Here is a 14,111-nt window from a genome sequence, read left to right as displayed (position 1 = left end):
CTTCCCAGGGAAGTGGTCCTCGCCCCTACCTTGGGCAAATTCAAGAGGAGGTTGGACGATCACCTGTCTGGGGTCTTGTGAACCAGCATTCATTCCTGTCTGTGGCAGGGGGTCAGGCTAGATGATCTGTTCAGGTCCCTCCTGACCCGAGCTACTAGGAAACTATGGAACCATGACTTGGCTGTAACATCCTGATCTAGTGCCCTCTGCCACAACCCATTGGATAGATCGAGAGTAGAGGTGAACTTGGCTTGGCCTAGAGTGCCAAGCAGGGAGTCCATTCCTGTCATAGGTTTGAGCATGTTCACATGTACTACCTTATGCTTTTAACTTGACTTATTCATGACATCACCATATGTGACATCATCGAGCTTGTCCTGGATGATATAGGGACCTTTTCAAGCTGCCTGACACTTGTCCGACTTTAGTGGCAGGAAATCCATAACCTTATCCTCTGGATAAAATATATGCGAGCAAGCCCCCTTGTCATACCAGACACTCTGCTTCTCCTGGGCCTGGGCCAGCCAGGGGGTCTTACACCGCCCTCATCATGTCAGCCAGCTTCTGGTGAAAGCCTAGCATATACTCTACCACCGATATTTGGGGGAGAAGATCTTCCCTCCCACTCCTCTTTCACAAGATCGAGAGGGCACTTAACTCACCTCCTAAACATCAACTCGCAGGTCGATGACCCGGTAGACTCGTGAGGTACCTCCCTGCAAGCAAAGAGCTGATGTGACAGCTCCTAATCCAGGGGCGGGCAATTATTTCGGGTGGAGGGCCGCTTACTGAGTTTTGGGAGGCCATCAAGGGCTGCATGACAGGCAGCCAGGGGCAGATAAATATTCATTTTCTAAATTTTCTAGGGGCCCAGCAGGCTGCATAGTATGACCTGGTGGGCCACATCTGGCCAGCGGGCTGCATTTTGCCCACCCCTGTTCTAATCCCAGTCGTTGGAGTGAGAGTCCTCACAGGCCTTCAGCATACCCTTCAGGGTTGCACTGAACCTCTCTACCGGCCCATTGGTCTGTGGGTGATCGGTTGCACCTTGAGGTGTTTAACCCTGCAGCACTTCCACAGACACTCCATTATATCACTCAGGAAAGTCCTACCCCTGTCATTCAAGATCTCAGAGGGGAAACCCAAATGGAAAAAGGTCTTCTTTAGGGTGTTAGCAACCATGGGGGCCTTTATGGAGTTCGGGCAATTGCCTCTGCACCATGGAATCCACATGAGTTATGATATATTGCTTTTCTCTCCAAGTCTTATGCCTCAGAGGGCCCACAGAGTCTGTCCCCACTATTGGGAATACCTGATCCATGATAGGGAGGGGCTGCAGGGCAGCTTTTCTCTTATCCCCACTCTCGCCTGCCCGCTGGCACATCTCACAAGATCTGCAATAATCCAGCATGTTCTGGACTACCCTGGCCAATAGAAATTTGCCAACAGCCGCTGGCGAGTCCAGTCCATGCCCAGGTGACCAGCACAGGGTAGATTGTGAGCCTTGGCAAGAAGCTGCCACCTGAAATTACGTGGCACCAGTCGCTGGCAATAGACGTCCCAGGACACGGCCTGGTTCCTAGGCACCCATAGCCAATAGAGGAGTCCCTTATCCCAGACTACCTGTTCTCTCTTGTCCAGTATGAATTCTGTTTCTTGCTCCCGGGCCATCTGTCGGAGTTCCTCTGAGCTGGGATCCACTACAACCTCCAGCTTAAGCTCCTCCTGCCCAGCTATGCAATCAGTGGGGAGGTGTGGTGCTTCCTTTCTCCTCCCCATGAACCTTGGCTTCCTGTGCCACTGACTGACCAGGCCTCTCCCTGGGGCCATCTCAGCAGCCAACTGGCTGCCAAAGTTAGGAGGGGGTTCTCTTCTCTTGTCCCCCTTGACCCCAAAGCCAACAGAGTAACCTGGCTCTGGGAGGCTTCCCACCTACTGTCTGCACCTTGTTGCTCTGACTGTGAATCACTGAATTAATGTGGAGGGATTTTATAGTATTTTCCCACATTGTTCTCGCATATTCAGGTCCTGTTATATCCCTCCATACCAGCACGGGCAGGAGAATCCTCCATCACTCCTGTCAGGCACATTTCCCAGCCCCTCCACTTGGTGGAGAGAGGGGCTACCTGTTCCTTGAATGGCTGGTGCCTCACCCCTGCTAAGGTAAGGGTCATTGCAACAAGGAGACTGAGCGCAAAATGAGGTTGGCATTAATTAATGACACATGGGCCTGTGTATCCACTTCTCCGATGATGGTTCTCCTATGTACTTTTACCTCCTCCCTGTGGAAGGCCATCATCTCCTCTGGATTGGGGGGGCAATGTGTAGGGGCTGCATGTGGGTGCAAGTGCGCCCTCTGAGCGTGGTGGTGCACCCATTGCAAAAAGGTGCCACCGATCGTTGGTGCTCACCGCTCCACCGCTGACAGTGCTGGTGGTGTCTGTGGGTGGTCCAAGATTGCCCTGGCCACTGCTGACCCCTGGCCAGCACTTGCCACCCCTCCCCACTGCAGCCAACAGTGCCAGCTCCCCTGCTTACCGCCGCCATGCTCCTGCCAGCGCAGCCATGCTCCCCTACCCATGGCGGGCCCGTACTGTTCATGTCTGGGTTCATAGTTCTGAAAATACAGGTATGGCCCTCAGAGTGGCTTGGGGTTCCCTCCTCTTTGGCACAGTTGCTGCTTGGTTGATGGGCTTACTGGGGTTGCTCAGGTTTGGGCAGTTGGCCCTGAAAGGACCAGACTCCCCACAGTTAAACCAACCCTTGCTTTCTGATCTGGATGGGATGACGGTATCCGGGGCCACACTGTGCTCTGCAGAGGGGTCCCCAAACTCCTGTTTCTGGCCTGGTTCTCCCTTTCCCTCTTTTTGGAACCTCTCCAGTCCTTCCCAAAGTGGGGAAGCCTTCTGTCCAGCCCCTCCTGATTACACTGTTCAGCTCCATGCTTGTGCTACGCCTATTAGTTTTCCCACTTATGCTGGCATAGCTCAGCCTCCAGCTTGCGCAGCGCCATCTGGACTTTTAGCTGTAGGACCTGGAGGCAGTTCTGCTTCTTGAGCAGTTCCAGTTCCTCTGGGCTCCTTCTTGTGACAACCCCTGGGCTGCATCCCACCTGCCTCCACCGGGCTTCAAGCTGCTGGGAACCCAGCCTGGTGGAGGTGGTCACAGTGCAGCCCCTGCATCCACTGGGCTGGGTTCCCGGCAGCTTGAGGTGTGGCTAGATAGGGCTGGGTTCCCACCGGCTTAGAGCCCAGTGGAGGCAGGCAGGTCACAGCCCAGGGGTATGCAGTGGGGTACTTAGCCCACTGTGGTACTTTGAGGTGCTTCTTTTAGCCTGATGCATTCAGAAGTATCCTCCTGTTCTGGAGGAAAGCAAAAAATCACACCCACTTTAGTCTGCCCAGCAAAGGGAGCCAGGCGTGCTGCAACTGATAACTTTTTATTGGTCAGAGAGGGGGAGAATAGGGGAAGAAGAAAGGAAAGGGTTTCCAGAGAAAAAAACCTTGAGCAAGATGGGATATTTTGAGCCTTTTATTAAATATAGAGTTCAGTGGCCCTTTTGATATGCATCTGATGTACTTAGATCTACCTTTATAGCTAATCTTCAAGCATACTGACTCATTCATGCAGACAGCAGCCTGAGGTACCTGCTAACCTTAAGTAATGTTTTGGTCTCAACACCTGGATCCACCCAGAACCAGGTATTATTTGAACCCTGCTGATGGCAACCAATCCTTTTAAAAGTGGTATTTGCCCCTGGTGGAGTGACCAGCATCACCAAACTGGTTCCCCAGGTTCCCTGGTGGGAAACACTAAGGAGGATGGGAGGTCTCAGACCCAGGAACAGAGAGGGAGAAGGATTTCTTCACACTGCCAATGCTGCCTCTGTTCTCAGCCAGCTCCTCACCTCCTTCGGGCTCTGTCGGACTCAACATGACCTAGAAAACAAGAACAAGGCTTACAGTGATGTCTGGGACCTTGGGTCCATTCACCTGGCAGATCCAGAGCCTCTGAGCTTCCCCATGAGCTGGGTAGGGCCGCAGGCAGCACACAACTGCTGGGACATGGGGGCGTGCAGGCTCAGGGCTGTAGCTGCTTCTCAGGATGTGGGGGCTCCAGCTGTGAGATGGGACAAGAACTGGGGGAGCCGGTCTGGGGCCAGGATCATTCCCTGACACACTGCCACTTGCGACAAGGCCCCTTATACCAGAAAAGCCATTGGCCTTGTCCTGTCCCTCACCACTTACCAGCTCTTCTCAATGCGGGTCTGCAGGGTGAGATGGTCCACACGACAGATGTACTCTGCCCCCTTCTCCCTGGACGTCCACAGGATGAGTCTGGTCTCCTGCTGGAAGCTCTTCCCATCCCGTGCCAGGACGGCCGTGCCGGGCTCCACCCTGCACTCAGCCGAGTCCCGCAGGATCACAGCAGTGTCCTCCCCCTTGCCCCTCCGCAGCCAGGTCACGCTCAGCTCCCCCGGGAAATGCCCCGCGATGCGGCAGCTCAGGGTGACTCCCTTCCCCTTGGCCACAGACTCGGTCTGGGAGATTTCGGACACGTCCGGGGGCCGCAGGAGACCTGGGGAAGGGAACAGGCAGAGTCAGGGACAGGCCCCGTCAGGGGAGCCGCGGCCTGGCAGGGGCTGCTCCCCCCCCCCAAGACCCACCCCCGGCCCCTGCCGCGGGGCTGGGTCCCCAGGACACGGCCCCTCCTCACCCGCGGCCCTCAGGCTGAGCTCTCTCTCGCTTGGGGGCTCTCCGGGGCCGTGCTGGACGCACACTCGCACTCGCAGCTCCAGCCGGGTCAGGCTCCGGCTGGGCACTCTCCAGACGCTCGCCGCGGTGAACGTGCCGTCCGCGTTCTTGTCTATCTGCGTGGGGTCTTCCTCCCAGTTCTCGGCCCCGTCCCAGCCCCACTGGATCGGAGGCACCTCCCTGGGGTAGAAGTTGTGGAGCTGGACAGCAAATGGCACCTGGTCCCTGGGGTCCCACTCTGGCAACACCTGGATCTCAGACACCTGCGGCCGGGCTGGGGGAGACAGTGGGGGTGTTAGTACGAGGGACAGCTGGAATCCTGCTTGGGGGCGATGGATGGTTGGGCCCCCCAGGGAGCTGGGTGCGGCAGGGGCAGTGCAGTGAGGGCTGGGTGAGGTCTGGTCACCCCAAAACCTGTTCTGCCCCCAGCCTCATCCCTCCATGAGAGCAGCAGGGTCTGACCACACCTGGAGGTGGTATCGGGGTGCTGGGCACTCACCCCACACCCGGATCTCCGGGGACACTCGCTCCTCTCTGATCCGTTTCGCCTCATGGTGGAAGACGCACCGGACCCGCGCCCCGTCATCCTGCACCGTGGGGATGAAGGTCAGGGAGGACGTGAGGCAGGTCCTAGTTCTCTCCTCTGTCACTCTCCAGCCCGGGGGGAGGGCAGGTGATATGGGCTGGTGCTCAGGGATCTCTTGTTCCCCAGCGCTCTTAGACTCCATCCTGTCCTTGCTACGGATCCTTTCCCATGTCACAGCCACATGTTTGGAGAATGTCCCCTCCATGGAGCAGCACAGGGTCACCTCTTGGCCCAGAAGGCACTTTTCTGGCACCTGCAACTCAGAGACAGAGTAGGGGACCGCCCAGCCTAGGGTCAGATAAACACACAGGACAGGGGTCAGCCTGGGATGGCGTGGGAGATACGTCCAGTCTGAGCTCAAGTCTCTCCACCCCCAGGCATCCGTATTACCCTCCACCCTCTCTGACCCGTCACCTCCCTGAAGCCCAATGGCATGTCCCCACTCTACCTATCTTCCTCTTCATATAGAAGTAAACTGCGATGGCTGCGATGGCTGCGAGTGCCACTGCGAGCAGGACTCCCAGGATGATTACAGTTGCTGCACTCAGAAGCAGGAAGAGAAAACAAGGCAGAGGTGGATTAAGATTTATCGGGGGCCTGGATAAGCATAAATTTAGAGGCCCCCCCCATAAACGATTATAAATATGACTATCAAAAAGCATTAATAAAAAGATGCATTAGATGTTTATATGGAGCATTCATAAAGCCCAACATGCAACGTCAAAAATAACTATTCAATTTTGCCATGAATCACTGTCCTGGAGCTTCAAAATGGAGGTGGGGGTGCTTGAACTAAAGTTCATTGAATGAGATTTAGTTCAATGCTGCCACTACCATTTTTATGCACGGGGATGCTGACACATGAGAGTCACCCCCCACCCCCGGAGCACATGTAAAAGTGCCAAGGGGCGGCTGCCCGAGCCTGCCCAGCAGGGCTGAGGCTGAGGAGGAAGGTGGGAGCCTTCCTGGCTGCCCAGTGCAGGGTGGTCTCCAGGCCAGGCTTCCCGCTCTCCTCCCTCTGCCCAGGGCAGGGCCAGTTAAAGCCTATACGGCTGCAGTGTTTTAGGCACCTTGGGACAAAAAACACAACAAATGTTGGGTGTTGTTATCTGAAACCGCTTCAGTGTCATTGCTGGGAATTTCTTCTTTGCTTTGAACATACTGAGAACATCAGTTATCTGCCAATTGGTGAAGTACACATACTACTTAACAAGGCTGTGAGAGTCTTCAGTTCCTGATTCAATTCAGTGGAGGTTCAGCCTGTTTCAGTGGCTGAATCTCTGAGTCTGAATCGAATCGGAGGACCCTTTAATCTCTCCGAATCGAATTGGAATTCTCTGAATCAACTCACAGGGATTTGGAAAGATTTGGCAATTTGGACATAGACCCAGCTTTAAATGTTTTTTTGCATACCTCTAAGTAGCAGGGGCTCATGATTGGAGTGTCCCACAGAAGTGCATGGGGCTCCCCAGTGCTCTCGGCAGCAGACTTGGAAGTGGGCCAGAACCACTTCTGGGTCCACTGGGTGGTGTGCTGGGGGCCCCCCACACCTCCCCTGTGCCCCCCTGGCAACTGGTGCCTCCTGGGCCTAGGGGGGCACCCAGGGTCTCACTGCAGCTGGTCACCGAATCAGGGGGGTGAGGAGGAACCCCCCAGCGTGCTCCCCGCAGCCAACCTGGAAGTGGACCAGAAGTACTTCCCATCCACTTCTGGGCTTGTCACTGAGCACGGGGGTGCTGGCCCCGGGGGGCCCCCCCCCCCCGCCCCAGCATCGCAGCGATCACGAGCCCCTGCTACCTCAAGATACGTAGAAAAAACATTTAACGCTGTGTCTATGTCTGAATCACTGATTCTCCGAATCACCATTGAATCTTTGGATTCTGATTTGGCCGAATCGAATCGGAGATGGTGATCTGAATCGACAAATTGTCCCTGATTCAGGCTGAATCCAAATCCAAATCGAATAGGGCCTGTTTCGCATATCCATACTTAGATGTTTTAATCTTTTTCACTCTGACTGCCTATTTGTTGTATGCAGTAGGTGGCTCATTCAGGGGGTGGGAGGGCATGGCCTACCTCCCCATGAGGCATGCACTCCTGGGAGGGGGGCAGACCTGTGCCCCTCAGACAGAGCTGACCCAAGCAGGCTGTGGGGTCTGGGGCAAATCAGCCCAGGTGGGGCCCTGACCTGACTGATCCCATGGGCCCTGGACCTGAAGAAGCTGCCACTGCCATTGGCAGCACTGGTGAGGAGGGGGTGTGGGGTAAGCATGTGGCTGGATGTGGGGCAGCTGCTCCGCCAAGCTCTGTGCCCTCAAAGTGCAGGGCCTGGGGCTGTCACCCTGACTCATGCCTCCCCCCCGCCCCGGGACAACCCTGCCCTCAGATCTATGCGTGGGGCAGGGGCTCTGTGCTGCCAGCTGCAGGCTCGTGCTCCCCGCCCTCTTGTGCACAACCTCCTGCTGCTGCTGCCGGTGCAGCCGCACAGGCAGGGGGTGGCGCTGGGGAGCTCACAGTGGCAGCCAGCCTCCTGCGCAGCTGTGCTGAGCCCTGCAGCTCCGGGTCGCACCAGCCAGGGCTGCTTCCCACGCCATGCGGCCACAGCCAGTGGGCGCTCCCACTGGAGTGTGCGCAGTTGGTGTTCAGGGCAGACAGACACGCAGCTGGAGGTGCCACGGCTTTTATTATATTAGAATGCGTGGAGTAGTATTTTGCTGGGTCAGGCAGGGGACGTGTGGGGCAAAGGCAGCGGTGCAGAGACCTGAGCAAACAGAGTGCAGCCCACCTCTGCCCTATGCACAAATCTTGAGGGCAAACGCCCACCACACCTCCCCCAGGGGTGCGTGCAGTGGCAGGGACCTGCTCCTCCTTTCCCCACCCCAACCCCTTGGCTGAGCCACCAGTGCCTGTCCTACTCCCTGCCCCAAGCATGCACTGCCCTGGCTGGGGCTGGGCAATTAGTCCCTGCCCCTGCCCCAGCCCCATCTCTAATTGTGGGAGCTTCAATTTCCACCCCATGCCCCTTCTTCCCCTCCACAGACTTACTTTTATTGTTCACGGTTGGACATGGTGGCGGCTGGGTTGTGGAGCTGTTTTCTGCCGGGTTCCTGGCCACCGGTATGCCTGTGGCTAGCGGTGCATATGCACTGCCCACCTCTTGCTGCTGAGGGGCCCTCATTAGCAGAAGGCCTCTAAGCCAGTTCCTGGCAGGCCTGGGCGTTAATCCACCTATGGAAGAAGGCAGAGCACTGTTTGCAGCATTGCTCTGAAGGGAGCAGGGTCTTCCCCAAGACCCCCAAGCCAGCCTCCACCTGCAATCCCCTCCTCCCTCTGGATGCAGAGGCAGGGCACAGGCAGGGCCTTGACTCCCCTGCAGCCACCTCTGGTGCATGGCCTGGCATCCTTTGTGCCTGGGCTGCTGCTCTCACAGTCACGAGCCCGGGTTTGCTCTGGGATGCTGCGGATCCCTAAGGCAGGCCATGCACCAGGAACGCAGGGGCCTGGATGCAGCAGCCTGGGAGGTCCCTACGGGCCTGTGGCCCTCTACTCCTTGGTGCTCCTGCTTGTCCAGGAGGGAAGGAACATTCCCACTGCATAATGCAGCCTCACACCATGCTGATCTGCAGTTCAACACCGCCTGCATGCTGTCCTGGAGCAGCTCTGTGCTACCTTATGGATGGGTTAACCGAATTGCCTTTGTGTCCAGTCAGGGCGGCAGGCAGGTTCCAGTGCTGGCTCTCACCTGGGATGACCAGGGGAATGTCCACCTGCAGTGACTGCCCCAGAGCCACATGGTGGACACGGCAGGAGAAAACACTGCCGGCGTCACTGCGGGCGGGGGTGAAGGTGTAGGTCAGGGTGAGGTTGAAGGTCCCGTCCGGGTTCCTCTGTGGGCTGGAGCGGGTGGAGCCCTCCAGGGCCTGCCCGTCTCTCAGCCACGCCACGTCCACATCCTTGGGGAAGAACCCCCCCACGTGGCACAGGAGGGAGGTCTCCACATCGGCTACAGCTGGTTCTCTCGGGATGGAGATCGTCGGGGCAGCTGGAAGGAGAGAGTCACTGCATCATGCGGGACCTGGGATGTGGCATTTGTGAGTCACCCTGCTGGCGGACTGGCACTGCACCGCCGTGCCAGGTGTACCAGGCCTTGCCATCCCCGAGCTGCACAACCAGGGTGGGTCAGACACAGGGACGTGGAGCGCACAAATCCAGAGATGTTTCTGTTCCCTACAGGAGTCCCCAGGGAGGTGCTGGGGCCTCAGTGGGGCAGTGCCCAGCTGAGAGGCAGCCTCCCGGGTAGGACGTCTTGATGCCATGCTCACCCCAGGGCAGAGGGCAGCGTGGGCCTGGCAGCCGGGCCTGGAGATGCCCCCCATTGCTTCTCCCTGGCTTCATGTTTCATAGTACTGGGGGAGTGATGTCCCTCATCTAGTATACTTTTTTATTGTTTTATTGCAGGTGTGGCTGTGTGGGCCTGAGGACAGAGAGGCTCCAGGAGAGCTAGATATAGCGTTGCCAACTCTGACTGAAGCTATTCCAGATTTTTTTCCCCACATGATGTAATGTCATTAATAATTGACATTAATAATGCAGGTCTACCTGTACGTGCTGCCCCCAGCCTCCACCCAGCCCCAGCATGGTCACGGACACACCCCGTGGGCCCCTCTCAAGTCCTCACCGAGCAGGCGCAGGGTGGTGTTCCCCGGGTGCTGCTGCGCCCCGTACCCCACAACACACCGGTACAAGCCCTCGTCTGACACAGTCACCACGGCCAGCGACAGGGAGGCGTCTCCGCTCTGCAGCTCCTTCTCCGGGCCTGCCTCCTGCCCCGCTCGTACCAGGCCACCTTCTCCTCCCAAAAATACCAGGTCACCCGCAGGGAGTCCAGGGCCACGGGCCCCCCGACATCGAACCGGCACTGCAGCAGGGCCCCCGAGCCCACGTGGGCCGTGGAGGAGGGCGCCGTGGTCACCTGCAGCTGGGAACCTGCATGGGGGGAAGTGGGAGCAGCCGTGAGCCCCCGTGGCCCACCCAGAGCCGGGCTGTTGTCTGGGCCAGCTGGATTGTTGCCTTTGGGGCTTGGTGCGAGCCGTCTGCACTGAAGACAGCGCTTGTAAAGACCCCGGTAGGATGTCTGAATGCCCTCTCACCCCAGGCACAGAGGCACCATGGGCCTGGCCGCAGGGCCTGGAGACTGCCCCTCATTGCTTCCCCGTGGCATCATGTCTCATGGCGCTGAGGGCGTGTTGTCCCTCTGGCAGTATACTGTTTAAAATTGTTTTACTGGAGCTGTGGCTGGATGGCCTGAGGAGAGAGAGGCTCTGAGAGTAGGGTTGCCAGCTCTGACTGAAGCTATTCTGGCAGATTTTTTCCCCCAACACGATGTAATGTCATTATTAATCATACTGTTCAACCCTTTCACAATATCAATCTCCCGGATTGCTTTCAATAGCCACAGGCACATCGGTGCCTATTCCAGTAGACTCCTGGCCAACCGGGGAGGGCTGGCAACCCTATCTGAGAGAGCTGGATGGGAGCAAAGGTCCCTGGGCAGACAGAGAGGAAAGAAATGGCCCCAGGGAGGACGGAGTAAAGCCCGAGGGAGCACAGAGGGAACCACAGACCCCAGGAAGACGGGCTGTTCTGGAGCAGACTCTGCCATGCTGCTGGATACGTTGGGGCACTCGGACCCCTCCTCATTAAAAGAGGAAACCTCCTGCCCTTCCTGGAGCTGTCGCAGGAGAAGGAGCTGCCAGGGGTGCGGGTGCTGTGGGTGCCCAGGGAAGCCAGGGGCTGAGACGAGCCAGGGTCTCAATCCAGAGGTGCCCTTGGGAAGCGGCGCCAGGGCTGGCTGCAGGGCTCCTATTGGGAGAGGCAGACCCAGCACGGCTGCTTCTTGGGGGTCCTGAGGAACAGCTTTCCCTCCCCATACAGAGGGGCAGTTGAACTTTGTCATGAAACCAGGGCTGACACAGCCAGCCCAGTCCAGTCCTGCCAAATACACTTACCTGCTGTCCCCAGGACGAGGAGAAACAGGAGCAGGCCCCCGAGGCGCAGAGCCCAGGCGTCCGTCCGTCCTGCCACAGTCGCCATCTCCTCTCCTGCCTGTGTGGATGCCTGTGCTGTGCCTTTCTACTTTCACTTTCCAGGAGTCACAGGGAGGGGCTGGGAGAAGGGCCAAGGTGCAGCGTGAAGCTGGACCTGCTGGACCCGGGGCCAGCCCTGCCCACGGCCCTGGGGAGAGCAGGGGAGGGTCAGCCCTGAGCTCTGTGGCATGTGGGCCCCCCTCTGCTCTCCACTGTGCTGAGCTGGGGTGGGGGGCACAAGAAGGAAGGGAAAGCTCTTCCTCAGGACCCCCAGAAACCAAATTTATTTATCCCCTTTATTTAAGAGAAAGGGCAGCCCCTGGCTTGGAGACCCTGGCTCTCCTCAGCCCCTGGCTTCCCTAAGGGCTCCACAGCACTTGCACCTACGGGCGCCCCTTCTCCTGGCTCAGGCCTGGGAAGGACGGGGGGTTTCTTCTGTTCAAGAGCAGGGACCAGAGTGGTGGGACAGGAGAGACCGGCCTGCCCAGCCTGAGGTAGGAGCACGCAGCTGAGACCGGCTGTGTCTGCCCCAGCCCGGGCACTGCCAGGGCAGGCTCAGGAGCAGGGAAAGCCCATTCGGGGACAAGTCAGGGGGCAGCACCAATCATCCCAGCCCCAGCCCCCTGCACCGGGGCGCACTGGCACCAAAGCCCCATGCCCAGACCTGATGCTGTCGGCAGAGTCGCTCCCACGCCTGCCCCTGTGGCCTGTGCCCAGGGGCCGACTGTGTAGGCATCACCGCAGAGCTCTGCCTTCTGGGCCCAAAGTACTGGTTTTATGGCAACTGGTCACGGTTGCACACGGGACGTGCTTCTGGGTAAGAGAAGCAAAACGTTTGGTCTATCACAGGGCTGCTCCTCACGCCCATGGGCAGGGACATGTTGTGGGTGAAAGTTTCTGGGAATAAGTCCCAGGCTGTCCAGGACACCTTCTGAGAGGGAAAGACATTGTCAGCAGGCTGTGAGATCCCAGCTGTGCCATGCGCTGGACGCAGACCAGCTCATAGTAGCAATTCCCCAGCGCCGCCCCCATGCTGCTCGGTTTGATCAGCCCAGAATCCTCCATGCACGTCTCCCTCATTATCCCGGTGCACATTGCTCCTGATGCACTGCAGAGCCCGATGGATGTTGTGTTGCTGGATGTACTCGGGACCTCCTGCCCCGTCTGCCTCTTGGAGCAGAAGTTCCTACACCTGAGGCGGGGAACGGGCCAGGGAGGTGTACAGATTGCACCATGGCTCGCCTGTCTGATGCAACAGGGAGAAAAGCTTTACTGGCGATACAGAGACAGCAAAGCAGCAATGCTACAATGCGCTAATGGGAATCGCACTGCGCTGCAACTATCTTGGGTGGATTTAAGGAGAGGTCTCACGCTGAGAGGTGGCTCCTGGGTTCCCGTGTCTGCGGTGATCACCTGATGTTTCTGTAACAGGGTATCCTAGCCCTGTTACCAGAAGGCAGGTCAGTCCCTTTAAAACCAGAACTTTCCAGGCACAGACTGCTGCCAGGGTAGGGGTTAAATGCTGAGCCTGGCCGGCTAGTCAGGTGACGGGAAGGTGGCTGGCCAGACCTATAAAAACCCTGGGCCTGGTGGCCGGGGGGGCGCGTGGGGGGGTGCAAAGGGGAAAGAAGTTGCATAGGAGAGGACCACAGAGGGGTCTGGCTGCTGTGGGAAGGGAGCTGCTGATGACTCAAAACTGCACGTCAGCGATCTGAGCCAATCAGGGGTTCATCCAGAAGTCTACTGCATCAGGTAGCACAGTCTGGGGAGGAGGTGAGCAGCCCTCAGTGATGAAAGAACAGGTTAGGGACTATTGAGAAAAGATGGACGTTATCCACAAGGACACATGCTGTGCACCTGAGGGTGCTGAGGGAGCTGGCTGATGTGATTGCAGAGCTGCTGCTCATTATCTTTGAAATCTTGTGGCAACTGGGGGAGGTCCCAGATGATTGCAAAAGTGCAAAGCTAGTGCCCATGTTGAAGAAAAGGAAGGAGGAGGAGCCAGGAAACTGCAGATCAGTCAACCTCACCTCAGTCCCCAGAAAAAAATCAGGAAGCAGGTCCTCAAGGAATCCCTTTCTAAGCACTTGGAGGAGAAGAAGGTGATTAGGAACTCACTGCCCAAGATGAGTGGTCGTTCCTTAAGGAGACGATACTCAGGGCCCAAGGGGTGATGATCCCAACAAGAAGCAAGAGGGGCAAGAGTGCCCAAAAGCCTCCCTGGCTCACCAAGGATGTCTGGGAATGCCTGGTTGCCAAAAAGGCGGCGTACACCTGGTGGAAGGGGGGGCTATCTCCAAAGAGGAGTACACCTCCACTGCTCAGGCCTGTAGGGGCTGTTAGGATAGCTAAGGCGGACGTAGAGCTAGGACTAGCATCCAAGATCAAAGATAATAAAAAGTCCTTTTTCAAATATATTGGGAGGATGAAGAAGGCTCCGGGAAATGTGGGGCCCCTGCAAGATGCGCTGGGCAATCTGGTGGTTGCGCCAGAGGAGAAGGCAGACCTCTTTAACAAATTCTTCACCTCCATTTTCTTGTGCAGGAACCGGGACTCCCCCACCGCGATTCAAGATGTACTCAAGAGGAACGCCTCAAGACCTAAGGTTGAGGAGGACCGGGTTAGAGTGCTTCTGGAGGGGCTGGACGTGTTCAAGTCAGCAGGTCCGGATGCTCTCCACCCCAG

The 14,111-nt window shown here is 57.5% G+C and overlaps 1 protein-coding gene across 1 annotated transcript; it reads right to left on the bottom strand.

Moving 5' to 3' along the window:
- Window positions 1-3,436: 3,436 nt before the first annotated feature.
- LOC102379992 lies at window positions 3,437-11,624 on the bottom strand. Its single transcript, XM_014526934.2, is given in 10 exon segments — window positions 3,437-3,938; window positions 4,248-4,578; window positions 4,717-5,028; window positions 5,254-5,628; window positions 5,789-5,878; window positions 8,386-8,568; window positions 9,083-9,382; window positions 10,019-10,153; window positions 10,156-10,326; window positions 11,349-11,624. Coding segments are annotated over 10 exon segments (1,992 nt in total). The 5' UTR covers window positions 11,434-11,624; the 3' UTR covers window positions 3,437-3,928.
- Between the last annotated feature and the right edge of the window lie 2,487 nt (window positions 11,625-14,111).

Source organism: Alligator sinensis, unplaced genomic scaffold, assembly GCF_000455745.1.
Source record: "Alligator sinensis unplaced genomic scaffold, ASM45574v1 scaffold1412_1, whole genome shotgun sequence".
Classification (NCBI taxonomy): Eukaryota; Metazoa; Chordata; order Crocodylia; family Alligatoridae; genus Alligator; species Alligator sinensis.
The sequence above is the reverse complement of the archived record's forward strand: the minus strand, read 5'-3'. Positions and strand labels throughout refer to the sequence as shown.